Source organism: Anabas testudineus, chromosome 16, assembly GCF_900324465.2.
Source record: "Anabas testudineus chromosome 16, fAnaTes1.2, whole genome shotgun sequence".
Taxonomy (NCBI): domain Eukaryota; kingdom Metazoa; phylum Chordata; class Actinopteri; order Anabantiformes; family Anabantidae; genus Anabas; species Anabas testudineus.
Genome location: NC_046625.1, coordinates 9,791,521 through 9,817,572, shown reverse-complemented (window position 1 = coordinate 9,817,572; position 26,052 = coordinate 9,791,521). Strand labels below are relative to the sequence as shown.

Genomic DNA, 26,052 nt, shown 5'->3' with positions numbered 1-26,052 from the left:
AGGAGAGAACAGTGGGATGCAAAGACTTAACAGTGTGCTGCTCAGACAGCTTTAAAGTGATATCCTGATTTTGATCCCTGGAGTGAATAGTGCCAAACATACCCCAGCCTCAACACTGGTATACACTAGTATAAATGTTTTATATCAGTATGACTACCAGCATTTAAAAATACTAAAATGTTTATTTTATATCTAAGGAGGAGATGGAAGACATCCCTAAATGTAATTCATTCACTGCCAAGAAAATAAATTAAATGGGTGAATGAATGGAGTAGACTTAGTAAAACTAAGGTGCTCAAATAGCGACATTTAGCTTAGTAATGAGTTAAATAAATCATCCAGCTGTTTATACAAGGAGGTTATGGTCATTTTTCTGCTTCCTGATTAACACAGCCAGCCTGACCCTGCTGCTCATTATCAACACCACTGCTGCACCCTAAGACAGAGGGGAGCAAAACAAGAGATTACTTTTTTTTTTCTTTTTGATGAAATTATGGATGAGCCACAGATCAGAATAATTTTTTTTTCTGGTAATCCCCTGATGATCTGCTTTAATCTGTTTGTGTTAGGTGCATTTTAGTGTGAAGTGAACTCTGACCATGTCTGCTGTTTCTGTCTCTCTCACGCAAAGTCTCCCTGTCAGCACACAGCCCCTGAAACACAGTGGAACACAAGTCAGACGAGTTGAATCTAGCTCAGTCTCTGATCCACATGGCAAACCAGTCAGTGTGGTTTCTGTTATCTGAATCAAATCAACATCATAGCATGGTTACAACTATGAAAACAAAGGGTTGCGTTATCAGCTATCAGCTGCAAGTCAAATATTTTAGAGTAAAATCTGCATAAATTATAAAACACCTTTCATAACGTATGCAAATCATAAAAACATATTTATTACTGATGATGTTGAAACATTAGTGGGTGAAATAAATGTGCATCACCTTTTCTTGTGTAAATATTTCCAAAACATTACTCTTTAGCAGTTAAGAAATCGAATGAGTAATGAGGACTGATAACATATGGAGTATAACACTGTAAGCACTGAAAGTTGAGTACAGCATGAACAAGTTGCATTCAGGCTAATCCACTCTAGATTCTGCCAGAATAACCATAATCTAGCATCTAGCATCAGGACCAGTGAATAAAATGTATATGGAAGGTTTCAAAATAAAGAAAGAAGAAAGGCGCATGAGAATAAGATCTAAAACCAACATTAGATTTTTTAAATCTTACAGTGAAGCTTGGAAATTCATTGTTGAACATACCAGTAAACTGAATTACATAAGATTTTTTATTTTAATTTTTTTTTGTCTGTGGTATAATCTTTGTATTCAAAAGCTAACAAACTACGATGAACAGAAAATAAATGCATTAAATCTTAAAAAAATTATGAAATTGGTAGATATCTAAATTGCAGCTGATTAATTTAGCTAAATATTTTAGTGTTTGAATAATTACCTACCAAAGACCCTTCCTTGTCCCTGTAGAACTTCAGGTCAAACATTAGGTAACTACCACAGTAGAAAAACACGTCCAGTTGCCACTTGTCTGTCCTCAGTCCTGCGGGTCTACAGTCCTCTGTTACTTTGGACTCATTCAAGAGCGTTTAATCAAAAAGCTCCTTAAGAACTTGATTTTAGTTGCTGCACCGTGAACAGATTCTGTGTCACAACCCTCTTCGTCTTTGCCCTCTGTATTTGTCAGCAGTGTTCCTCCTCCAGGATGAGCATCAGTGACCCTTACCTCTCCAGATGCACTCCCCCCTTTAATCCTCCTGGCCAATAGTCAGATGAAGATGCAAGGCTGATGGAGCAACTGAGTGTCTGTCTCCACAGCACTGTACTCTCTTTCTGTCTTTCTTGGGAATTTATGTCACAAACCCATCCTGAATCATGTAATCCCTCTAAGTCCATCTGTTCCTGTAGTGCTCCCTCTCTTCCTGTGTCTGTCCCTTTTCTGAGGTGGTTCCTTCTCAACCTCCCAAAATCTTTGTCACTATTCAAACTCGCACAACATGGCAACACAATCGTGACACTAAGCGAGTGGATGAAACTGCGAATCATCTTATGAACAAATGAAAGGGCTCTTTCTTTTGCTTTTCCCCTAATCAGCACAAGCACTGAGCACTGTTCAAAGCCAAATCCTGTGCCCGCTAAGCGTTTATTTTTGGGTGCCAAGTATAATGCCTTAAAAAAAAGGAAGAGGAAAGAGCTTTGAATTATTCACAATAATTTATTTACAATATTTATGTACATAAAAATAGAAAGAAAACAAATGGCAAAGAAAACAACATTGTGTATATGTTTGGAGGATGACCCTTAGAAGGTGATGGTCAAATATGGAGTTATAGACAGCAGTTTAACCCCAGGCTTGAGATTTACAGTAATGTAGAACCAGCTTGCCATCACTGCCAAAACACTGAAAAAGACATAAAGGGAGGGGGAGAAAAGCCATAAGGGTAAATGTTAAATGAAATAGAAACAGAGAGCTGTGACCAGGAGTATAGTTCCAAAATAACATTATACAAAATGAATGTTAACTATCTTTGCCAGCTCTAAAAATAAACAATAAATAAATAAATACAAAGAAAAACACAGAAGTGAGAACTGATGAGACACCGACCTGCGTACTGAGAACAGCGAGACGGTGAAATGTCCACTGTGAATGTCCATTTGAATTTTGAGGTCTTTACTGTTACTTATCAAGAAATTAAATAGTAGCAGAGGATTTCAGCATGAGTCACAACGGCTTTCAACTTACTGCCCCCTCTGCTGGTCAGAGTTCCTCTATGGACTGGACCCAATTACACAAATTACTATTGTACTATTTCATTATAGGCTAGGGGGTTATTTTCCCAAATGTGTCTCTACGTGTGGCTTTTTAATATGTTTTAGCCAAATGTTTGTCTGCGATTCACAGGAGCTGGAGTTATGCAAATACAGATTATACAATATTGGCATTTTAAACTTGGGACAAACAGTTCTCTCTCAAAGTAATTTTACATTTGTAAATTACTAAAAAATGCAGAGCAAACTACAGCTATGGAGCATTGACATGTACTCACATCAAAGAGGACCCCTACTTCTTGATCTGGAGAGGGGGCAAAAGACTGGTTAACATAGATGAACTGAAAAAGAAAAAAAAAAGACATAGTTATGTGTAAGGACTTAAAGAATCTAAAGCTGGTAATGATTTGGGGAAATGGACAAGCCAGTAGGTACTATAAGTTTATCTCTCACCAGCTGTTCACCGGCGTCCAGCTTGAGGAAGCGAGAGATGAACTGTGCTAGGGACTGTACCGTCCTTCCCCTGTCCACTGCCCACTTCTTTGTTTTCATGATAGGAGTGTCTCCCACTGCTTTCAGCAGCACATCAACTACAAAGTAGAGAAAATAAAAGTGAAACTGCTGCCAGACTGTTCTGGCAAATCTAAACTTGAACTGTTCAGGAACATTTCTGCAGAAGTGCTTGTTAAATGCACTGATGCATATCCACTGTGGTACGGCATGCATTACAGAGATGATTGCAGAAGTATGTGTTTTCATAAAGAGCCAGTGCCACAGTAACATCTTAAAGGCTTTTACACAATTTGTTAAACTACTATTCATTTTAATCTATTCTAATATGTATTTCAGGTCATTTAATTACCTAATTGGTTTTTATTCATCTGTTATACTGTATGTGTGGAAAGACATAAGTATTTGTGAATTATCGCTGCTTCTGCATTAATATAACCTGTAACATGTGGGTAACGGGTAGGGGAATGGGCAACATGAAACCCATTCTTTATATTTATGTGTACATTGTTTAGGAGGGATGTTAACCCATTCCCTCTTATATAACAGCTTCAACTCAGTGATGTTCATTGGCTTCCTTGTCTGAACTGCATTCTTTTTTACTGCTATTATAAATATAATATATATACTGTATAAGCATTTGGATAGAATTGAATCCAGGACTCTACCCCCCTAAAAAATTACATTCCCTCTGCTTTAACCATTCTTTGGTTGAACTGCTTGTGTGTTTAGGGTTGTTGCCTTGCTGCTTTCTGTTGAGCTTTAGTTCATGGGTGGATACCTTAACATTTTCCTGTACGAGTTACTTGTACAACTTAGATATCATAGTGCCATCATGTTTCACAGACTGCCTAAGGATATGGCTGCTGCAACGCCAAGTGTCGCCAAATGTTTTTCGTTTATGCCAAAAAGTTCTACTTTGGTCTCATCGGTCCACAGAACAATCTTAAATAGCCTTCTGTTTATCCACATGGCCTTGAGCAAACTGTAAACGAGCAGCAGTGTTATTTTTGGAGAATAGTTGCTTCCGCCTTACAATTTTGCCAGGCGCCCCATTGTTGCTCAGTGTTTACCTGATGTTAAACTCATGAACACTGATATTAATCACTTCCAGAGAGGCTTTTACTTTTCTAGACATCATTGTGGTGTTCCCTGTGACATCACAGACTCAAACACACCTTTCCCATTGTTGATCAACCCTTTTGGTGGAAGTCAGTAGAAGTGCTGAATGTTCCCCGCTTATACACAATATGCCTGAAAGTTGGTTAGTTGAATCCACATTCTATAGAAACTAATTTGTAATCTTTTACAGCCTGGTTAACATCCAGGCTGTAACATTGTACAGCCTGGATTCCTGTTCTAAGGTCTTTAGAAATTTCCTTTGTTTAAGCCATGACACACTCCTACAAACCTAGTCAGACATTTATAGTGAAGATTCAGATTTCTCTTTTTTAAACAGGACATGGCCTCTCATTATCTGATTTTCATCCTATTAACTGAAACACAGCAATTTAACTTTTAAAACTAACCAATAATCCTGGATGTTCACATACTTTTGTACCAAACATTTAAGATTGGATAATTTCCCACAATAGTAAAAAGGACAACTGTTTAAGGATAACCTATTTTTGTTAGAACTTGTGTGATCTGTTTTAGTTTATACTTGTGAGTCATAAGACGTGTAAGAGGCTTGCAAAATTCCAAGCACTGCATTATTGGTATAATTGTGACAGCATTCTCCAGTGTGAACACACATGAAACACCCTCTGTTGTTTGTTGTTTGCTTTAAGATTCAGTTCTGTCAATTTAATGACTAATTATTATTATTATTTAATTTGAATAAATATGTTTAAAGTTTCCAAAGTCCCTAATTTAGCATTCATAAGCAGTACATAAATATTTAATAAATGCAGGTGCAAGTAGGTACTTTAAGCAAATATGCAGGTATCAATGTATTTTTCTACAACTACAACTTCTACTGTGGATACTACTGAGTGGAGGCAGATAATGAATTAGAAGAGTATAACACACAAACAATTATTCAAAAGATAAAATAAAGTTAGTTTCATTATTTTATATTTTCCTTAATGTCAAATCAAAATATGAAACGTGAATACTGTCAGTAAAGTGGACCGTGATAGTTAAGAGCTAACTTGAACTCGTTAGTTTAGACTTCGTAACTTTGACTTCTGCTCAATACATGACGTTGGTATTGGCATTACAGCAAAATATACTTGATAAAATACTGAAAGACACACATTCTCTGTAAAATGATGTATCCTTTAACACCGAAAAGAGCTTTTGATCTAGTAAGTATTAGCATTATCGTCAGTCTTTCCTCAAACCGGTAGTACCACGTGTTAAAATGCTAAATGTTTATTGGCTAAAACAAGTCACTCCGCCTTTCCTATTGGCCAAAATCTCTTAATACGTCACACACCCGGAATTGTTTTCTTTAGCATTAGAAACAGTTCTCGTACACAGACTGCCATGATTCACTAACAGAGCATTAAGTTAATTTCGATATATTACTTCTCTTACTTTTTTTCTTCTCCTCATTTGTCGCGGAATCGTCTGACGGTGGCTGTGATTCCTCTTTTTGCGATTCTGTTGGGGACTCTGCATTGTCAGACATCTTCCAGTGACTGTGGATTAGCTAGCTTGTGGTTCCCACCCACATGAGGGTAAACAAACGCGAGTTTCTATTGGCTCAAAGTAACGTCAATCCCACGGCACGTAATCCTATTGGTCAACGCGCTCCTGGGAGGGTCTGTCGAACACATACTTGAACTTATGTCTTCTTAGCTTCATGCTAGGTTTGCTATCATTTTGACTTTGAAATATTTCTGCTGCTAACATAATTTTTACCAAACGGATTCAGATATTGGTTATGGTTAATTTTGTGATATATGATTAGACCAATTTTAAATGCATTCTTCCTCTGTCACTAAGAAAGAAGGTAAACATTCTGAAATTTTCTACTTCACAGGCGGCGTCATATGGGAAACAACACTTGGAGCTGACAGTTCAACTTTGTAACTTTACAGACCCACTCAATTCAACCAGAGTGAGTTTGTCCATTTAAATATTATGCTACGATAATGCTTGGTCTCATTGTTATCAAGACAGAAAGTAAAGGTTTACCAGATAGTCTTCGAAATATATAGCAAACTGACACTCATTGCATCATTCTCCATGTGTTATTGTCCACATCTCATGTGTCTGTTCATGTGTCTGCTCCCTTGCAGTGGCAAACATTGGAAGGTTGTCCATCAAAGATTCAGTGCTATTCCTGTGTGACATGCAGGAGAAGTTCAGACCCAATATCTTCCAGTTCACCAACATCGTCAGCAATGCATCCAGATTGCTCCAGGTTGGAAATACTCACCATCATACATCTTTCTTGTTATCTGTCATAGCAGATTAAATCTGCATGCTCTCTCCTCTGTCTCCCAGGCCAGTCGTGTTCTGGGCATCCCTCCAATTTTGACAGAGCAGTACCCCAAAGGCTTGGGTCCCACAGTACCAGAGCTGGGAGCAGCAGACCTGACGGCTCATGCCAAAACGTCATTCACCATGATCACAGAGGAGGTGGAGAAGGCACTGAAGGACCTTGGGAACCGGAAACAGGCTATACTATGTGGAATAGAGACACATGCCTGTATTGCAGTAAGATCACGTCATTGTTTTTGCAGTTAAGCTGGTAAAATAACAGTATTGCAAGTATTAAATACTGTACTATTCTGCCAGAGTGATGTTTGTCTTCTACTAATTATGATGTTTGTTGTGCATGTTATACTTTTATTTTGTAATAAATGTTATTATGTACTGACATTATAATAGATATTTTATCCTGGTGCACCACAGAACTTGAATCATGAGTTTAGTGGAAAAACATTTCTCCTTTTTACCTTTGCTCTGTTTTTTGCCCAGTGCACAACATTTGACCTGCTTGAAAAGGGAATAGAGGTTCATATTGTGGCTGATGCTGTCTCATCCCGAAGGTAACTATTGTCAACAGCAATAAGTATGAACGCTTAAAGTGCAGTATGTGTTACTACAGATGTTTGTGTCTTTCTCCACAGCCAGACAGACCGTTTGTTTGCTCTGTCCCGACTGAAACAGAGCGGCGCTTACCTCACCACCACAGAGGCTGTTCTTCTGCAGCTGGTTCAAGACGCCAAACACCCCAACTTCAAAGAGGTGCGGTTCTGTTGCACTGACATACTTTTGTTTGTTTCTATGTGTTATAAATACAAGCCTGACAGTATAACCAAAGGAAAAATAAATTGAGTGTGTATTCAGAAATAGGGCTTCAAATCTACTGACTTTACTTATTTATCAATAATCTGGAAATAAAAAAAAAAATGCAGTTACACTGTGTCTAAGTTACAGACTCAGTCCAAAACCCCAGATATTAGTTATCTATCATATGAAAAACATAAATCTCTAGTCTGTGGACTACATCTTGTAAACTACCAAAAATTGCACGATAAAATGATTGAATTGAAAAAAAAAAGTCCTTGCAAACATATTTTATCATATGTATGTATCATATTCTTTATTTAGTACATTGCCAGTCTTAGTAACTTTTAACATATACTTTTTTTGACAGATCCAGAAGCTCTTGGCCCACCCGTCTCCTGACACCGGCCTCCTTGCCTTCTTCAGCGCTCTGTAGGGAGATTATCATTCTGTTTCATAGATATTGTACAGGATTTCAATGCCTCCAACATACTAAAAAAGTGCTTCAATAAAGTGATGCTGCGACTTTAATTTTTCCCTGGTGTGTTTCTGTGTTTATGTCTCTAAACCTCACCCTTGTGTGTTGTGTGTAGAATATTAAAACACTAGATTAAACTTTATTAAGCTCTTAGCTGCAGAAACTCCTTTAAGAGGTGAAAGGCTGAAGAGGTGGGACCAAGAATGTATTATGGGTGTGACCAGCTCACAGGGGCAGGCGTAAGGATTGATGTCACAGCAAGGGAGGAGTGAGTGACATCATTCTGGTAAAGGGAGGGGAAGGAGAGAGGGAGGGAGAGAAAAAGGAAGCTTTCCGATAACTTATTGTATATATTTCTGAAAAGTTACAAAGTTTTACCAGCCAAGGGTACGATTTGATGTGAGTGGGGATCAACATGCCGAAGAGAGAGATCTGAAGAGGAGGACGGTCACCAGTTTGTGCACAGCTGATGACAACATCAAATATTAACACTTTTTAAGGCCTTGGGCCTCGAGTGACTACAGAAAGGTAAGCAAGTCACACTTCTTCTTAAGAAATTGGAAATTGTAGGTGGAATTGACATTCTTATGAGTAAACACATTCATGCAAAGTCTGTCAGTGGGTGGTTTCCAGAGTAGCAAGAAGTGTCTTGTGTCTTAACTTACTGGTTTGTAGTTGACGCTGGCTGGAAGTGCAGCACCAGAACGGCTCACAGTATTACATTACAGGCACAATGGAATCTACTATGGCATTTCTCAGTATGCAAAGTATACAGAAGGCAAAGTTGATATGCTGTTTCTGTCTCTGATCCCTCAGAACGTGGACAGAGAAAAAGAGACATAATGTCCTCTGACTTGGACTCCAGTCTCACCAGCATTGACTGGCTGCCTCAGCTGGGAATCAGCAGTCTGCGCTCGGGGAAAGAGAGAGGAGGAGGGGACAGGGACAAGAAGAAAGACAGAGGGAAGGAGAGAGTAGACTTTCTACCCTCTGTGCCGGATCCCTCCCCTTCTAACTCTAAAGGAAAGCCCCCTCACAGCTATGCCACTCTCATAGCCATGGCAATAACGGCCTCCCCTGAGAGGAAGTTAAGTTTGAATGATATATACACCTGGATCAGTGACACTTTCCCTTACTACAGCCGAGCAGGCCGTGGATGGAAGGTACATAGATTACAGCTGAGCTAGAACAGTATTAACCTTGTTGATAATGTAAACATGTTTAAAGTGTTTGGTTTGATCAGTAACTGAATTATTTCATCCTGTAACTTTGTTTTGTTGACAGAACTCTATTCGCCATAATCTGTCTCTAAATAAATGCTTCAGGAAAGTTCCTCGGCCACAGAACGACCCTGGCAAGGTGATTTACATTTTATGTCATGACGCTTTAAGCCCGTCAGACTTTGTACCATGTCAGACGGGGAAATCATTGCTTCACAATGTAGAATAACAACTTGACGGTGTTGTCGTTCAAGGGTTCCTACTGGACAATGGATGGACCTGCAGAGGTGAGTCAGCTGAGGGCACCTAAACGTCCCTATCCAGAGGAGGAAGAGGAGACGCAGGAGGTGCGTTTCACACACACATTCACTTGTTATCCATCAAACCTATGGTATATTGTTGAAATTTCACTCCGAAGCGTAAAGAAATCAAACAAGCTAAATTTTGGTGGTGCTCACAGTATGAGGAAAAATACAGAAACAATGTACTTTGTAGACCTCATTGCAACGGTACTTTCACTCATATTGTGTTGGGCTGGACACGGTTACTGGCCTAGTACTTTACATCATGTATTCAGGATTCATCATTTCACTAGACTGCACCTGAGTTATACTGTATACTTGAGTATAACAGTAATGTTCTGCTACAGGTTACAGAACTGACTGGAACACAAACAGAGAGAGGACCCTCCCCTCATCACCCCCACCCAGCCCCTCACATAGACCCCCAGCTTCTAAACCCAGAGCATCTCGGAACCATCCCACAACACTCACCCCAACCTGCCTCTCTAGCCCCACCTCCATGCAAGGTAGAGTTTCTTCCTTGCTTTGTTGTTCAGCGTTCTTCTTAATTAAACTGCACCTAATATGACATCTTGTCTTTTACTTCGACAGCAACCGTCTCCCTATTTGCCAAGCCCCGTCTCCAGTCTCCCCGTCCCTCATCCATCTGTCTCTCCTTCAGCAGGGCTCCCAGATTCTGCCATGTCCTCCATCAATTCTTTTCCATCTCCTCACCCACCTGTTCCTAACTATTCAATGCCCACCCCTTCGACTACGCCTCTTTCTGCCATCAATATGTCTGCAGCTTCTCCGGCTGCTTCCTCTTTCTCTGATGGTGCTCCCTCTTATCCCAGTAGTTCAGGGCCCACATCCACTTTCTCCAGCACTCCTAACACAGTCCCTGTGCCTATGTGCAGTGCAACAGGACCCACTAATTCTTCCGTATCTGTTGTCCCCCCATCTGTTGCCGCGCCTCCTGTTTTCCCATTAAACTCTGATGCTCCACTGCGTTTCACCTTTGATGAGCTAAACCTACCAGACTTGTATGCATCTTTCAAGTCTCTCGTCAAGACTATGCGTGAGAGGGGAGGCTCACAGTGTAAGTCCTATGTGTGTACAGGTGTGGTTTGTGTGCAGTAGCTCCATGAATTATACACTACACATAAGCATGAATGATGAATAACTTATGGATTTTTTTTTATCTTAGCGGATGTTACTCCTCTGTCTGTTCCAATTACCGACACTACTCCACTACACACTCCAACTCTGCTACCGATGTCTCCTCACCCTGCACCTGCACCGGTTGCACATCCTACTGAGACAGAGCGCATTTCACAATACAGTGAGTCTCATATAACCTTATAAACCTAGAAATATCTGAAAAGTACAAGGACGTACACTCTTTCTAAAGGTCTCTTCCTCCCTTACACTCTAGCGGTGCCACCTGACTGGTTCAGTAACCCAGATTCCCTGAAGGAGAGCTTCCGCATTGCCAGCAGTCTAGACTGGGCAAACATAGACCTCTCTAGTCACCCAGGTCTGTGCTGTTTCTCCCGGTCTTGTTTAAATAGGTCACTTCACCCATGTCACAAAATCATTTATGTCCTCACTTGGTCTCTGAGGCAGTTTGGGATTCATTTGCTGATGTTTTGAGATATTTGTCTCCGAGTGTGTGTCTCTTACAGTAAAATTAATATCTTTGTCTTCTGGACTGATAATCAAATTTTTTCATTACATGTTTTTATTTTTTCACTATTATAGTTTTAGATTATGTTAACTTCAGCAGATAAAATCAACACCATCACTTGTCAGTTGGTTAAACTGGCCCTTTGTTTGTTTTACAGCTAGTGTAACAAACCATTCACCATCAAACAGTGATACAACAGAGGAATGAGCCAAAGCTCTCAGTAAAATACAGATGATGCTTTTACTCATTATTATATCGCTGCATGTCCCTGAATGTTTCTGTCCAGACCTGCTGGAGAGCATGCGGCAAGCGGAGCTCTGCGACTGGGCCCTGGACCCGGCACTCTTCACCTCCCTCTGTGACTCTCTGAACCGCTTCTTCACTCAGAAAGGCATGATCACCTCTGGGAATAACTCCCCATTAGCCCTTGGGCCACCTCACTCCTTACAAGTCCCACCATTCACCTCCAATCAAACGCCTACCCTCGCCAGCCTCACTCACCCCTCACCTTTCCCTTACTCTCCAATAGTATCTCCCACCAACGGAGCACAGCCACCCCGGAGGGCCCCGCACATGCAGGAGGGCTCTCAAAGACCACAGCTAACACAGCCTGCAAACAACCCCGGTAAGAGTTTGGGTTTAAAAAGTTGTTACTTTCCAGCATTGTTAGTTGAAGGATAGGTTCATATTTTTTTCCAGGTCTGTCTTAAAACGGTACTCCCATGGCCATGCAGCCTGTAGATTTTAATGTCAATAATGGAGCAGGACAGAATGTACAGTCTTTATTTGGTGTAAAAAATTTTCTGGTTTTTCTGAGGCTTATACAGTACACCAGTAGCAAATAAACAAGGCAAGTCTTGTGTTGGCTTCAGCTCAACTCAATGCATTTTTACTCGGGATCTCTGTGACACGCATAAAATCATTTTAGAAGAGGGTCTCTACTCAGCCACCATGGATAACAGCAGTTACTATAGAGGTATGTAGCTATCTAAAGCTAAACCTGAAAACAACAAAAGTATCCTTTGAGCCATTTCCCAAAATAATAGCTGCAGATGTCATTAAGATAACTATAAAAATAAATAACCGTCAGACTGTTATAAAGCAGAAGTTACTAGAAATAAAAACCTTTAATAGTTTCTCTTCCTGTTACTTATACACAGCTTAGCCCAGGTTTCTCTTTCTGTTTCAGCTGGGATGCAGCCTCAGTCTGCGACACCACGACAGCGGCCTCCATTAAAGAACCTGCACAGCAACAGTGAGGAGATCCAGGATGACTTCGACTGGGATTCTCTGATCATTTGACCTTCATCGTCTGTGCGGAAAACCTTTCAAATGAGACTGTTCGCAGCCATTTTTACTAAACTGTACGCAGAGCTGCCTCCCTGTTGTCCGTCTTGAAGCTTCTCTGAAAGCGTGGGACATGACTGCAGTATGTCAAGCCTGAAATAGATTTTCTTACCTGTATTCAAATTCATATGCTGTAAAACATTTTGTTTAGCTTATCTTTTGTTGTAATTGACAAGGTGTTGTTATCTGTTAGATTGGTGAACATGTTTATAAACCTACAAACAACATACATTTATCATCCTCACATTATTGAACTCTGTAGCAGTGAAGAAAAACACGGGCTATAAACATCCTGTGTTTTTGTTTTATTTCATAAATTTCTTTTGATTTTTTTTTCCATTTTACTTTTCAAATGTGAATGTTCACGGTCAACACCACACAAAATTCAACCTTACCCCATAAAAGAGATATTTTTTTCTTGTTGATATAAAATAATAAATTCATCAAACTAAATTAAAATAACAGCATGGAGCATGTCCCTGTTTTTTTCCTTTCATTCACTGAAATAATTGTCCTTTTTTATTTTTCTTTATTTTTTGAAAGAAGCGTCAGTAGATCTCCCTCCCCAGAGGAAAATAGGATGAAACACAAGGACAGTGGTGCTCTGGGACACCTGTGCACCAGGGTTCCCATATGAAATGTGGCATTGGGAAGAAGAAAAACAACAACTAATGCTTCTGATTAACAAAAGTGGTGTGAAGAAAGAAAAAAAAAAAAAAAAGGATGTGTGACCCTCCTAATACCTCATTTGAAATCCCAACAGTACATAGTATTAATACAAGTGACAATTTTTGAAATCAAAAATAAAAGATGTCATTTCATTTCTTTCTCGGTCACTGAAATAAGACCAGACACTGGAAAAATGGAGACAGATATTGATACATATACACAGACACAAGCATTTGCACTACTGCATCCTTGAACACTCACAAATGAGCATTCAAACTTTCATTCACACGCGCACGCACACACACACACACACACACACAATCAACATCGCGTCAAGTTCCCCATCAGACCACAGATGTCAGAGCTCTCTTTAGTTTTCTACAATAATAAGGAAGAAAGAAAATAAGAAAAAGAAAATAAGCATATGATTTAAGTGGCATCATCATGTTTAAATTTACTTTGTTCATATGTTCCCAAAAAATTGGAAAGAAAATAAATTATATTTTAACATTAAATTAAATTAAAAAGTGAAATAGTTGAAACAATTTGACCACATTGTGCCTGAAATGTTAAAGCTGGTTTTTCAGTCCACATCTGGAGTTCATTAAATCCTTCATGCACTCATTTCATTTAAGTGATTCAGTGTTTGTCTTCCTTCTAGAGGGAGAACAGAGGAAGAGGCAGGTACAACAGTTTCTCTGTTCAGTTTGTTAGTGGCTATGTCCCCTCTCCCTCTCCCTCTCTCTCCCAGTGCAGTAATATTAGAACAGAGTCAAGTGATACTATTGAAAAAGCCTCCTGTTCTCACAGACTTACCTTCATCACAGACAGGACTGGAAAAAAACATGAAAAAAACAATACAGAACAGACCAGGATTAAAACAAAATAAATAGATCTGCATTTACCGCCCAAAAATAACCTATAGTGAAATAAAAGGAACGAAATGTGGAGATTTATTCTGAAATGAAATAATGCTTTTGAAGGAAAAGATAAACTGAATTTTTGATTTTTTGTATATTTTTTTCTTTAAATATAGAGATGTAGACATTTTTCTTTTTGGACACAAATTGTGTTTTAGGGGAGATGAATGAGGGGGGCAGCAGGTATGACAGAAGAGGTTTAAACAGGTGAGCAAAACCGTGGTGACACTTCCTCAAAGAAGAAAAGGGTTGGTGCTTGCTCCTGTCGTTCCTCCACCTCCCACTGATCCTCCTGCCCCCATCACTCCTCCTGTTCCAGTGGGCCCACCCAAAATCAACTGAGGAGGTGCTGCAACCCCCGGCCCCAACAGAGCAGAGCCTGGGGGTGCCATAGGTGAGAGCCCGCTGTAGGGCATACCCATAGGGCTGGGCTGCATCATGCCTAGGCCCATCCCTGGAGCCCCCATACCCACACTCACTGGCCCCATGCCCATTCCTGGTTGCACCATGCCCAGCATGGGATTGGGAGGCACAGGACTAGTGCGGAGGGCACTCAAGCCGAGAGATGAGGGCTGAGGTGAGATGGAGGTCATGGGTGGGGCAATGCCAAACGGATTGGAAGAGGCCGGTGTTGGAGAAACGCCCCTACTGGAGATGGTGCTGCCTGGAGTCACTGCCATGCCAGGAGCAGGAGATGAGCCTGAGGGTCATAGGCGAAAATTACTTAATACAGACAACAAATATTAGAATTATAGGTTATCTCACTCTTGTATTAAGGTCTTGACATTTTTACATACTCAAAGTCACCCCAGCTCATCTCAATCAGTGCGTTTACATGCACTCAAGAAACCTGGTTACTGGAAATCCAAGTATACATACAGGAAAAGAGTAATGTGACTTCTCATCTGCCCCGGGCTGATTTTTGGAAGCATGGTTCACAGACATCACACCCACTTTGGAGCCAACTGTCATCCAGTTTGCAATTTACCTTTTAATGGATAACTTCAGCTTTTTTCTAAATTGTAAAGTCTAATGCCTTCAGTTCACCACAGAACCTCCAACATTGTTGGTGGAGGTTAACTGTATTTGATGTGGAGTGTTCAGAAGAACCACATCCTTTGAAGCCAAACTCTCTACATACCCCTGAGTTAGTGGTAGTAAATTGTGGTTCGTGAAATTAAATGTGATATATAATATTTAGCCAGCTGCTTTTAATCGACTTAAATATTAACACAACTCATGGGATCTTAGGGAATAAAGGGAAAGACAGAGCTCGCTTTTCAGCTTTAGTCATTCCTTATGCAGCTAAGTTATACAGTTAATCCAACAGCTCTAACTAACCTGTGTTCTGAAGGAAGGGGTTGTGCGCTGAAGAGGAAGAGATGGAAGGAGGAGGCGGCTGTTTGGGTTTTGGTTTCGATGACACAAGAGAATCAAGATCCACCAGTGCTGCATTGGGGCCGAGGAAGGACTCGGGTGTCTTTCGAACAGGAAGTGAGGAACCAAGAGATGACAGGTCGAATGGCACAGGTGAGCCTGTACTGTCAGCGCCTGTTGTTGAGGAGCCTCGTCTTTCTGGTTCTCCTAGGAGAAGAATTTAAAAGGCAAATCAGACACTGAAAGAAAAATGTTCACAAATAAAGAACAATATGAAACTGCATTACAACACATACTGGATGAGGGTGAGATGTAGGACAAGACAACTGTTCCACATGCATGCACTTGATAAATCTGTGCCTGAATGTCCAAACTCTGAAAATGTACAAATACCTCACTGTTTGTCAGTCCATGTAGTTTAAGTGTGAATGTACCTGTGCCATTAGTGTGTTTGGCGGTGCCACTCCAGAGGTCGGAGGTGATAGAGTCAGTGGCAGGGACAGGCCCGTCCCTTGCCCACGGATCTACTGGCCCCCCCGAGGAGGAAGTGCTGGGAGGCACGGGGGTACCCCAGGGGTCGGCACTGGGGGGTGTCACAGCTACACGGGAGGGGAGGAGATGCAGGGGAGGGGAGGGTTAACACAACACCTTACAGGTCAAATTCACAAAAAGGAGGGAGCAGGAAGGTTGGCTGGGCTCCAACAGTGGTGTTTCTCTCGTTGACCTCTCCAATAACACTGACTGAACAAGCGAAGATAGGTGAAGGCATTTTCTGTGTTTAATGATGTCTGCCATCTTACTTTCACCAAATCAATATCTGAAGTTCAGTGGAGGTAAAGGAGAGATAATAAAAAGCTACTTTATACATTAAAAAGACACAGACAGGTAAGAGAAGAGAGAGCTCTGGTTGAGACACAGCCACAGTCAGTCCTGAGCAGAAACAAGAGGATAAAAATCCCTTTAGACAGAGGGCGAATGGATTTAGCATGCTTGCTTTCATCATTACAAACTGAAAGCACGTGAGTGGATGAGAAGATACGACAACAAAGTGACAGGACAGAAGATGTAACAGGGCTCTTATGAAGACAGGAAATGGAAAAGTGGAGTGAAGAAGAGTAAAGGATGACGTCTTCAGATCCTTTTTCATCCACAGAGCCAGACACCATGTGGTGTTCTTTAGATACTGACTCGTGAGGACATTTTCACCAACATGATGGACGGCTGAGTTAATAGGTGACCAGTGTTTTAGCCGCTTACCTGAGCTTCCCCAGGGATCAACGTTGTTAACTCTGTTGGATGTCTCTCCCCAGGGGTCTGGTGGAGGGGCTATATTGGGTGGAGCTCCCCCACCCCAGGGGTCAGAAGTTGTAGGGGATGCGGGCGATGCCACACCCCATGGGTCTGCGGGGGCTGGACCCCACGGCCCCGAGGCAGCAGGAACAGGAACTGTGGGTGGAGGAGAGGGGCCAGCAGAGCCCACAGTAGCAGCAGCTGGGGCTCCCCAGGGGTCCACAGCACTCAGCTCCATCAGCGCGCTCTGTAACGGAGAACATATTTACCCCACATGCTGAGATTAGTTTTAAGTGTTTACAGAGGAACTATAGAAAACTGAGAAATACAAGGAAATACAAAGTAATACCAAGACAACAACAACAACAAAAAAAAACATCTGAGCGAGCTTGTGACAAATTCTCAGTTCCTTGTCTGTACAGTGTAATAGAACTGTGTTTATTGTCTTTTGGAGTGGCCAAGTCAGAGTCCAGACCTCAACCCAATAGAAATGCTACTTTAGAGCCACACATGAGATGGAAGTCTTTATGGTTGTTCTGAAGACATGAAAGATATGATTTATCACATAAATTATCTTGTTATATAAATATAAAAATACTATGTTATTTAACTGACCATAGCTAATGTTATGTATTTATTATCATCATCATTTAAAACTTTGTAATAATTAAATTTCAAATAATGGTAAACACAAAAGCTTAGGTGCACAGGTTCAAATGCGAGAGCAATGAGACAGACCGATATGGCTAAAGCTTGTATTGCTAGTCCAGTGACACAACACATATGCACACACCTCCTCTGGCTTCGGTTTCTCTCTCTTGCTCTCCTCGATGGCCATCTGCAGTCTCAGATCATCACCTCTGCGTAGCCGTTCCTCCTGCCAATCACACACAATGTGATTTCTATTTCAAAGAGAGGGTAGGCTAATTCAGAACTAGTGTCACAAGATGTTCTACAATAAAACTGTAGAACCGCTGCAGCATAGTTTAGATACAGATATGATGTAAATCGCCAGCAACAACACACTGAGGAATAACTGACCTCATGATGAAGAGGACTGACTATCAAACACAGACTAAACCTTGAGGAAACATGCCGTCTCTCCTATACAACTGACTTATTATCAGTGTTGTTTGATGTCACTAATTAACAATGGCATTATTCCCTACAAACCAAGCACTGGTTTATAGATTAAACCAGTCAAGTGCAGTAGGTGCAGGACTGTAACTACTTACAAAGTAAACACATTTACACTCATTGAAACCAGAAGATATCTGTAACAGGTAGGGAAAAGAGTGAATTTCAAATCAACACTGTAACTGAATGCATGCTATAAGAGGTAAGAGGGTAAGAGGAGGAAAGAATCATCAGTGCTTGCAAACCACTCAGGCTTAATTAGATCAGTAGTGACATATTTTTGCCAATCCCATGCAAATTCAACAATTAAATTACGGTAAATTGATTCTTTGGATGCTCACAATTTTATTCTCGTGTTCATGAGAATATGAAAAGCACACATCTGTTGCAAATTTCGAGGAAAATGACACATGACAAAAATGAGCATCATTTCATTTTCTGGATTAATCAAAATATATTTGAGAAATGCCAATTGACAGAAAGATAGATAGGCGATGACTGGCTGGCCAGTCAGCTGGGCACACTCTCTGCCCCTGACCTTTTGGTGAATCTCTTTGCTGAGTGTGAGAGCATAGCGGAGCTCTGCTTCCTCCAGAGGGTCCGTGCTAGGCTGGGGGAGTTCAGGGGTTACATGGTGAGAGCAAAGCTAGGTGTATGTAGTGAATAATATCAGTAATTTTCCTCTGTGTATAAAAGTGCTGCAATAGTTAGTTATAGTTAGCAGTAACCTAGATCTGCGAGTCTCCAGTAAACAGTTTTGTGTTACCTGTTCTGCCTCTTCTTTACTCATGGCTAAAGCCAACTGGAGCTGCAGGTCTTCCTCTCCAGAGCTTTGTGGCCACGCCTGCTCTGGGTCTGCCCCTCCAGAGTGGGAGCCCAGTGACAGGCTGCCTCCCAGACTGGGGGCTGAGGGAGCGGAGGAAGCTACATGGAAGGCAAATATGCATAAACACTGATGAGAACTTATGTTAGGTTATTATCTACTCAGAACTAAAGGTCTCTTATGTTCTTGTGAGCATGCTCCTTTCAAACTGTAATACTGCAATATTAGGTACAAACTGAATCTACTATGAGTTGTCATCTCACCACTGGAGGTCTGTGCCATCTTCTCTTTGGTTTTGAGGGCGTGGATCCTCTCCTCTCTTAGTCTCTCTTCATCTTTTAACAGTGTCACCAGTTGTTTGGCTTTCTCTCGCACATTTACCCCCTGGAAAAATAAAAGAACATAATCATATGCTGGAAATTAGAAATTACAAACAATGAGTTGCATTTGTACATGTCACAGTGTACACCCTTTTGTTGTTTGTTACATACACAGTTTCAGTGACCAATAAAATAACAAAAATATTTATACTTGGTTTCGCACTTTTGCACAAGAGATCAAAAAGTCATTTTAAACTGTCCTTGACAAGCAAAATGTTGAACAATTTGCCTGGTGGTCCTTACTAATCACTTAAAGTTTCTATTCAGCTTTGTGTACCTGGTCTTTTCCGTCCCTGTCAATGTACTGGAAATCCTTGAGGGTCTGGACAGCATATATGTTTTCTCTGCATTGTTGGGCAACACGTTCTGAACCCGTCTTTATCAGGTACTCCATAAGAGTCATAGCCTGGTGAAAATACAAAAAAAAGTCTGTATACCAATGCAGTAACACAGATATTAAAGCAGTTAACATATACCTTAATTAGATTCAAGTGACTTATAATTGAGGAACACACATAAACACCAAGAGAAACTTCAATGTCTTGTACAAAAACAGTTGGACATATGTGTTGGGTACCGAACCACAATCACCACAAATGCATGAGAGAACATACTGGTATTACATTATACTACTTATGTATCATAAGAATGTGGTGTGATGTTGTCATATCATTTATTCCTAACTTGACCACACAAATACACACACACACACACCTTGTACACATGTCTCCAGTTCTTGCCATGGTCATTGAGGCGCTTCCACACCATGCTCATGATTTCAGAGAAGGCAACAACATTGTAGGTCAGATCTGCAATCTCTGACATCAGAGAGCTGCTGGGGCCCCATGGGTCATTGGACGTTGCCTCTCTAACCTGGAAAACAACATATCAGGGGACAAACTTGAACCACATTCTATCCAAACTGTCAGTGATATGAATCATTTTGAACTGCAACGCAAACACATTTAAGAAACTGAAGAGAGGCAAAATAATGAATCAATAATAGAATACGATTAGCTCACACTTGGCATAACAAGTGGAAAGAAGGGGGGAAAAAAAAAGCTCTGCTTCTGCTTCAAAGAAATACCAGATTATCAGCAGCTACACAGTGTGATGTTTGCTGCTGGGATACATGGACTACACTTCAGTTGTGGAAATATGGTAGATGTGGGTGTGAAAATAAAGGGAAGAGGAAGAAAAAACAAGAATACACAACCTTGATTTCAGCCTCTGAATAGTTGTGGACGATGTTCTTTACTTGTCGCCGTAGCGATGAGGTCGACATGGCAACGGTCAGACCTTCAAGCTCTGCAATCTGAACAGGAGATGGAGAAGAAGAGCTTTAAAACAGAGTTCATACAATACAAACTGACACAGGTCAAGGATCTGTTTCATTTCCAACAGATACAAATTAATATGAGTTAGTACAACTAAAATAAGAGAGATATAAGAGGTAGAAAAACACAAACCCAAACAAAATTCAGAATGTCAGAGTGGGAACAATCAGTGTAAATAATGACATCTATACCAGAAACTGATTTTAAAGTAGTGCTGGCATCTAAAGATGGAGAATGAGAGTCATGCACACCTCTTACACAAGAATGGTGCAGAAAAAGGCTCTCTCCTCTCGGTGACTTTTTGTTTTTCTGTCTTGTGTGCCACTCATTCACGGAGTGCTATATCTCAGTTTGTCTGTTTCTTCCCGTGGCAACATTGGGTCGCAAAACCACAGGCGTAGAGAGATGAAAACTATGGAGCAAGATTGAGATTGATATTATAAATAAATTCATACTGACCTGAGAGTATTGCTACATAACAACAGACAAGCTTATGCAAGAACTAATCAAAAGTAACCATTATAAATTAGAACAAAGACGATATTCAGCAACAAAAATCACATGATTTGTTGCTGATCTACACATGGTTGATTATCATAGGTACAACATATTAGTTATATGCTTAGACACACAAAATAAAACAGCTTAAGAAAGTATAATAAAATCCATTTTAATTTCTGTAGAATAAGTACTATGCACAGAATATTTCTGAACCAACAGGAAAAAATGTTTGTGTTAATTTTCATAATTCAAAAATAACTAATAAATAATGTGACAAACCTAAACTGTAGCAGTGGGTTTCATATTTACCTGAGATGTTTCAAGAATGAGCCATGTGCTTCGCAGTACACATTTTAGCACCTCAAACTCATTCACAAAACACTAATTACTTTCACAGTTTAAAAACACTTGGGCAACATAGCTTTCCACTGGAGAGAAGATGTAATAAATAAATAAATACTATATTTCTCAACAGAAAAGTAATTTGAATTCTGCATAACAACATTTATCCATTTCCTCCATTTCTGCTCATAATGCCCCTTATCGTTAAGAGTGTCAGTACCATAAACCAATATTTTGAACTCATTACCAGGCTATAAACTGCAGTAGAACTAACAAAGATTGAGAGTTTGCTCTGAGTGGTTTATTGCGTGACCAAGAGTGTGTCTAATAAATAATATGAAGCAGAGAAGTTTATGTTCATAGAGAGGCCAAAAGTATACCAATAGGAACACTTTATTCCAATAGGAATAGAAAACACTACATGCAAGGACATTTCTCATACAATTCTATAGTATAGTCTCTAGCAGTAACGAGCCATGCAAAGTTGGTCCTGTCAGCTATTAATTAAAAGTTGGGTGCAGATTGATCATGTTATCAGAAAATATAGATTATTCAGTGGGAAACACATTGTCTGGTGCAGTACATTTTGGTTTATGTTATGTATGTATGTCTGTATGTAACAAAGTCATCCTTCTGATGGTGGTGGCGGTGTAATGATATTTGGAAAATGATTTTGTTGCACAGTATTGGATCCCTCAGTACCTACAGAGCATTGTTTGCATTGCTTACACAGCAGACTGAACATTGTTGCTGACCAGATGCCGCCTTTCACTGTCACAATCTGCATTCACTAAACAGATACATTGGACCAATGCATGTCACAAAGCACCTGAACTATGCAAGATGAATAAAAAAGCCTTTTGAAACTGATACATCTAGACTGACCAAATCACCTACAGTCCCATTTTTGCTATCCATAACCCTTCACCCATTATTCTACCTTGATCATTATTCTACCTCTGACTAAGACTAAACACATATTTGATCTGTGATTGTTGCAGATGCAACAAAGAGAAAGGGGGCACGTTGTTGGAGCAAGTTAAACAAAGGGAATCCAATATAATCTCAAACTGTAGAGCTTGACCACTCCCTCAACTTCCATCTGTCTAGAAACAAGGGGAAGAAGCTACAATCTCTTTACCACTGAAGATGATAAACTGTTCCCAGCCACTGTGTGAATGTTTCCCTCAAACCAGGGGAATTAAATACTGGTAGGCAACAAAATGAACAGTGCTAGTCTCTCATTTAACCCACATTCTAACAGTCCCAGACGCATACTGCACTCAGATTGAACAGTGACAGGAATATACACAGGCTGATCTCACTACCATGAACATTTAAACTTGAGCTTATTTTAAATTCTAGACATTATGGGACACTATGATAATGAATTGATTGAAATTAACAATCAATTCATTATCAGTGAAATGTCAGTTATTTCATCACAACAATTCCCAACCCCAAGGAAATATCTTTAAACAGTCAGGCTTTAAACATATTTAGTTAACTTTCCTAAAAGACTAAAGTAACCAAATGTTTACCCTTGAGAAGCTATTCTTCAAATATGACTCAAACTCAAATCATCAGCTATATATGGGTGTGTTTTTATGACAACAACAGTGTACTTTGGACTTTTATAATATTAATAATAAGCAGAAAAAATAATTATAAGCAACATAGTGTTTTGAACAACTCAAATAAAACTGTTTATTGACATGAACTATGTATTTTATACTATGTGTTAATGTATTTGACTATTTGTTGCGGTTTTTAAAGTACTTAGCACACCTGAATACTTTTAAAGTGATTCAAATAAGTCTGACACATATAGCTGACTTGTAGGTTGGACAAATATGAGACCATGTTGCATAACTTAACATAAGGCAACACAGGTCAGTTCAGAGTCTCCTGAATCTCTGTACCAAAGTTCAGACACGCCAACTAATCTTTGATAAGAGACACAACATGACGTTTGTACATGTTTCACTAACTTCTCCTTGTCTCTTGAACTCACCAATTTTTGGCAACCATGAGGAAAAATAATCTGTCTTTCTTTAACGTTCAAATTCTGTTGCTCTGACACATATGATGAAAATAAATTATGCACTTTAACAGGCATAACGTTAATGTCAGTTATCTGAAGTAGATGATTATAATGTTTATGACCAGTTGTGGTTAATCCCAGTTAGCACCTCAGCTATAAAGTAGCTTTAAGTTACAAGTTTACAACGTTAAACCTAAGCTAACTTATTTCTCCTATTCTTTGCATGCAGCTGATGTTAAACAGTCCGATCAAGAAGTTAACTCCCTTAACAGTCCATATCAAGGCTGTCACATCTACCAAGATAGCGAAGGCTAGCTAACTTAGTGCTAGCAGGCGAACAGCCCAACGTTAGTGATGCTAGCTAACCAGCAATCGTTAACTTACACTGGGAGTTACACACGTAACGTTACAATAATGAGTCTAGACACAGAGTTAATGAGTACCTTCACGTTATACAGCCTGTGTCATAAGGGTTCCACCAGATCAGACAAATTTACGAGAAATTTGTAAAGCTAGATTCCCAAACAAATGTTAAATGCTAGCTGTCACTTGGTTCTGTTAGCTTACGTTAACCACTTAGCCTTACACCGACACAGTTGCACATTAGCAGTTTGCCATCAGGTTTGGGCAAAGTCTGGGAAAAGTATGAGCAGGGGTACAGAAAGGTGTAGCTACGTGCAAGTGAGCAGACAAACTATCCTCAAACAAAAGGTGAGGTTTCTGTCACGACACCGAATCACACCAGACTAGAAAGAAGTGTTAAGGTGACCTGCCAGCTTGACTGATAAAAGAAATCACTTGCTGCTCTACTGCTAGGAAAGCTTAGCCAGCTAGCAAGGTAGCAGTGAGCTAGCTAGCTGATGCTAGTTCGCTACTGACAACAGGACTGCTGGACCGTACAAGCTCTAACAAGGACACGTCCGGCTTCGGGGTAATGCCTAACATACGCATTCAACTAACAAGATAAAGTGACAAAAATCTGTTGACAGCAGCTGACAATTTATATTGGAATAAATTGTGTACTGACCCTGTTGTAGCTTGAATGTGCGAGGAGATGGCCGAATTTCCGCTTCCGTTCTCAGCTACAGGAAAGACCGCACCCCCTGTAGCTTTGTTTTCCTGGGGTGGTAGTAAAAGACTGGTGAATAATTAATTTACCTTTTTAACATCCAGGTTTAAAACCCAAATATAACGTTAAACAGAACGATTATTATTGATGTTAAAAGCCTCCCCAGTTTTTTTTTTTTTTACTGTGTTTTTAATGTGTTGTTATGTTCCTATTTAGTTATTTAGATTGTTAAGGGAACAAATCACTTCCTCCTGTAGTAGAGAATAAAATAATTAAATTCATTGCTAATATTTGTAATTTACCTGTGTAATCTGACAACCATAACAGAGACATAATTAAGAGGGAAGATGGATAATTGTTTAAATGATGCTGACAATCAGTAAGAAACATTATCACCGTCACTGAACCCACCCAACACAGTTTTATAGTTACCCATACTCACATAGCTAATATGTTTCATCATTAATAGTTACAGTTTACAAAACTTGAATCAATTTAATATTTTACTCAATAGGGAGTCATTATATTTGCTCATCAAGGAAAAGTTATCCTGTGGGAGCCTCAGGGAAAAATATGAGCAAGCTCTTTAGTGTGTTTGAAACCACATCTGCAGGAGCCCATATATATGTTTAGACCTGCAAAACCAAAAAACATGAATTTCACCTCTGATCTTACAAAGTAAGACCAATTTACATTTCAGTTATTGGTAATTCACCCAGTGCTGTGCTTGTTTATGGTTGCTATGCTGTACTGTAAAGCTATAACCCACACTGTCCACAAAGAGGCAACCTTGAACTAACTTGAGCATCTACTCAAACCAGAACAGTACCATTCAGATTTGCTTGCCTGTGGAACCATAAATAATACACGATAAGCCCTGTAGATCAGAACAACACAGTAACAGATGGCATGTTGTATGTGTGTTACACACTCGGCTTTCATCCTGTATCTCTTTATCCTTATATCTTTAGCTTCTCTTCAGGGACAAGGAGCCTAAAGAAAGCAAACTATATAACTGTAATGGATTGTCGCACTGCTTTGGAAACACTAAGCTTGTGAAGAAAACTAAAAATGAAAGTGCGAACAAGCATTTACTTTATTGTAACAGGTGTTCTTCCACTGTTATGTCACAGATAAAGTTTATACTGTATTTGCTTTACTCACTGGTCCTACTCACATTTCTATTCACTGTGAAAACATAAAGTCAAGTTTGTTTTGCTGGTAAATTAAAGTAAGTCAGTGTCTGTTCTTATAATTTCAAAAAATCAATATGTGGACTGACAGAAAAAAAAAGTGATGTACATGTTTAAAAGGTGTCCAAATGGACTTATGGATATGACTTAGACACATTCAAAATCAGCTATTAAAATCCAAAAAGATGATGATGATGTTTCATTACCATTATAAAACTATAGTCATCCATTATATGATTTTGATTGTGTCTCAGTGTGAGATTTTATTCCCAACAGTCTTCACTGAGAAACAGATATTGTGAATTGGATAAATTATTCTTATTCTTATTCTTAATTCTTATATCTGCTTTTTATTGCTTCTTGCAGTGTCTGGATTATCAATAGAAGTTCACACATTGTAAACTGATGAATTTCCA

The 26,052-nt window shown here is 39.8% G+C and overlaps 4 protein-coding genes across 10 annotated transcripts; 2 read left to right on the top strand and 2 right to left on the bottom strand.

Annotated features, from left to right (window-relative positions):
* Nucleotides 1-2,234: 2,234 nt before the first annotated feature.
* Nucleotides 2,235-5,963, bottom strand: atg12 (ATG12 autophagy related 12 homolog (S. cerevisiae)). Its single transcript, XM_026373387.1, has 4 exons — nt 5,838-5,963; nt 3,240-3,376; nt 3,065-3,127; nt 2,235-2,418 (listed from the first exon to the last, which is right to left on the bottom strand). Exons 1-4 carry the CDS (start codon nt 5,929-5,931, stop codon nt 2,359-2,361), a joined length of 354 nt encoding a protein of 117 aa, XP_026229172.1. The 5' UTR covers nt 5,932-5,963; the 3' UTR covers nt 2,235-2,358.
* Nucleotides 5,866-8,076, top strand: isoc2 (isochorismatase domain containing 2). 3 transcript variants are annotated; one of them, XM_026373385.1, is made up of 7 exons: nt 5,866-5,980; nt 6,286-6,363; nt 6,545-6,669; nt 6,753-6,965; nt 7,230-7,300; nt 7,382-7,499; nt 7,912-8,076. In XM_026373385.1, coding segments are annotated over exons 2-7 (594 nt in total). In that variant the 5' UTR covers nt 5,866-5,980; nt 6,286-6,362; the 3' UTR covers nt 7,978-8,076. The 3 variants fall into 3 exon arrangements, with proteins under 3 accessions (XP_026229170.1, XP_026229169.1, XP_026229171.1); XM_026373384.1 differs by having other exon boundaries at nt 5,972-6,112; XM_026373386.1 differs by lacking the exon at nt 5,866-5,980 and adding an exon at nt 6,046-6,064.
* Nucleotides 8,077-8,303: 227 nt separating this feature from the next.
* Nucleotides 8,304-13,275, top strand: foxj2 (forkhead box J2). 2 transcript variants are annotated; one of them, XM_026370909.1, is made up of 11 exons: nt 8,304-8,547; nt 8,836-9,182; nt 9,304-9,378; nt 9,494-9,586; nt 9,889-10,047; nt 10,133-10,619; nt 10,728-10,862; nt 10,956-11,057; nt 11,494-11,598; nt 11,737-11,832; nt 12,397-13,275. In XM_026370909.1, the coding sequence occupies exons 2-11, from the start codon at nt 8,862-8,864 to the stop codon at nt 12,507-12,509; spliced, it is 1,686 nt and encodes a 561-aa protein (XP_026226694.1). In that variant the 5' UTR covers nt 8,304-8,547; nt 8,836-8,861; the 3' UTR covers nt 12,510-13,275. The 2 variants fall into 2 exon arrangements, with proteins under 2 accessions (XP_026226694.1, XP_026226693.1); XM_026370908.1 differs by having other exon boundaries at nt 11,494-11,832.
* Nucleotides 13,083-24,467, bottom strand: epn1 (epsin 1). Of its 4 annotated transcripts, none has more exons than XM_026370904.1 (13): nt 24,402-24,467; nt 20,739-20,899; nt 20,367-20,465; nt 19,865-20,023; nt 19,428-19,556; nt 19,034-19,154; nt 18,714-18,871; nt 18,486-18,557; nt 17,604-17,687; nt 16,778-17,057; nt 15,955-16,119; nt 15,485-15,727; nt 13,083-14,843 (listed from the first exon to the last, which is right to left on the bottom strand). In XM_026370904.1, exons 3-13 carry the CDS (start codon nt 20,433-20,435, stop codon nt 14,377-14,379), a joined length of 1,947 nt encoding a protein of 648 aa, XP_026226689.1. In that variant the 5' UTR covers nt 20,436-20,465; nt 20,739-20,899; nt 24,402-24,467; the 3' UTR covers nt 13,083-14,376. The 4 variants fall into 4 exon arrangements, with proteins under 4 accessions (XP_026226689.1, XP_026226690.1, XP_026226692.1 ...); XM_026370905.1 differs by having other exon boundaries at nt 20,746-20,899; XM_026370907.1 differs by lacking the exon at nt 18,486-18,557.
* Between the last annotated feature and the right edge of the window lie 1,585 nt (nt 24,468-26,052).

What these genes read in the sequence shown, in the direction of transcription:
- epn1 (XM_026370904.1), bottom strand. Translation starts at nt 20,435, where the DNA reads ATGTCGACCTCATCGCTACGGCGACAAGTAAAGAACATCGTCCACAAC. An exon ending in AGAAACCGAAGCCAGAGGAG is followed by an intron (nt 17,058 to 17,603) that starts GTGTGTGCATAT and finishes TCTCCGTTACAG; the next exon opens with AGCGCGCTGATGGAGCTGAG. An exon ending in CCCCTTCCTTCAGAACACAG is followed by an intron (nt 14,844 to 15,484) that starts GTTAGTTAGAGC and finishes TATGACCCTCAG; the next exon opens with GCTCATCTCCTGCTCCTGGC.
- atg12 (XM_026373387.1), bottom strand. Translation starts at nt 5,931, where the DNA reads ATGTCTGACAATGCAGAGTCCCCAACAGAATCGCAAAAAGAGGAATCA. An exon ending in AAATGAGGAGAAGAAAAAAA is followed by an intron (nt 3,377 to 5,837) that starts GTAAGAGAAGTA and finishes TCTACTTTGTAG; the next exon opens with TTGATGTGCTGCTGAAAGCA. An exon ending in AAGTAGGGGTCCTCTTTGAT is followed by an intron (nt 2,419 to 3,064) that starts GTGAGTACATGT and finishes TGTCTTTTTCAG; the next exon opens with TGTTTTGGCAGTGATGGCAA.
- foxj2 (XM_026370908.1), top strand. Translation starts at nt 8,862, where the DNA reads ATGTCCTCTGACTTGGACTCCAGTCTCACCAGCATTGACTGGCTGCCT. An exon ending in TAGCCCCACCTCCATGCAAG is followed by an intron (nt 10,048 to 10,132) that starts GTAGAGTTTCTT and finishes TTACTTCGACAG; the next exon opens with CAACCGTCTCCCTATTTGCC. An exon ending in ACAGCCTGCAAACAACCCCG is followed by an intron (nt 11,833 to 12,396) that starts GTAAGAGTTTGG and finishes TTTCTGTTTCAG; the next exon opens with CTGGGATGCAGCCTCAGTCT.
- isoc2 (XM_026373385.1), top strand. An exon ending in GATGCTGTCTCATCCCGAAG is followed by an intron (nt 7,301 to 7,381) that starts GTAACTATTGTC and finishes CTTTCTCCACAG; the next exon opens with CCAGACAGACCGTTTGTTTG. An exon ending in AACACCCCAACTTCAAAGAG is followed by an intron (nt 7,500 to 7,911) that starts GTGCGGTTCTGT and finishes TTTTTTTGACAG; the next exon opens with ATCCAGAAGCTCTTGGCCCA.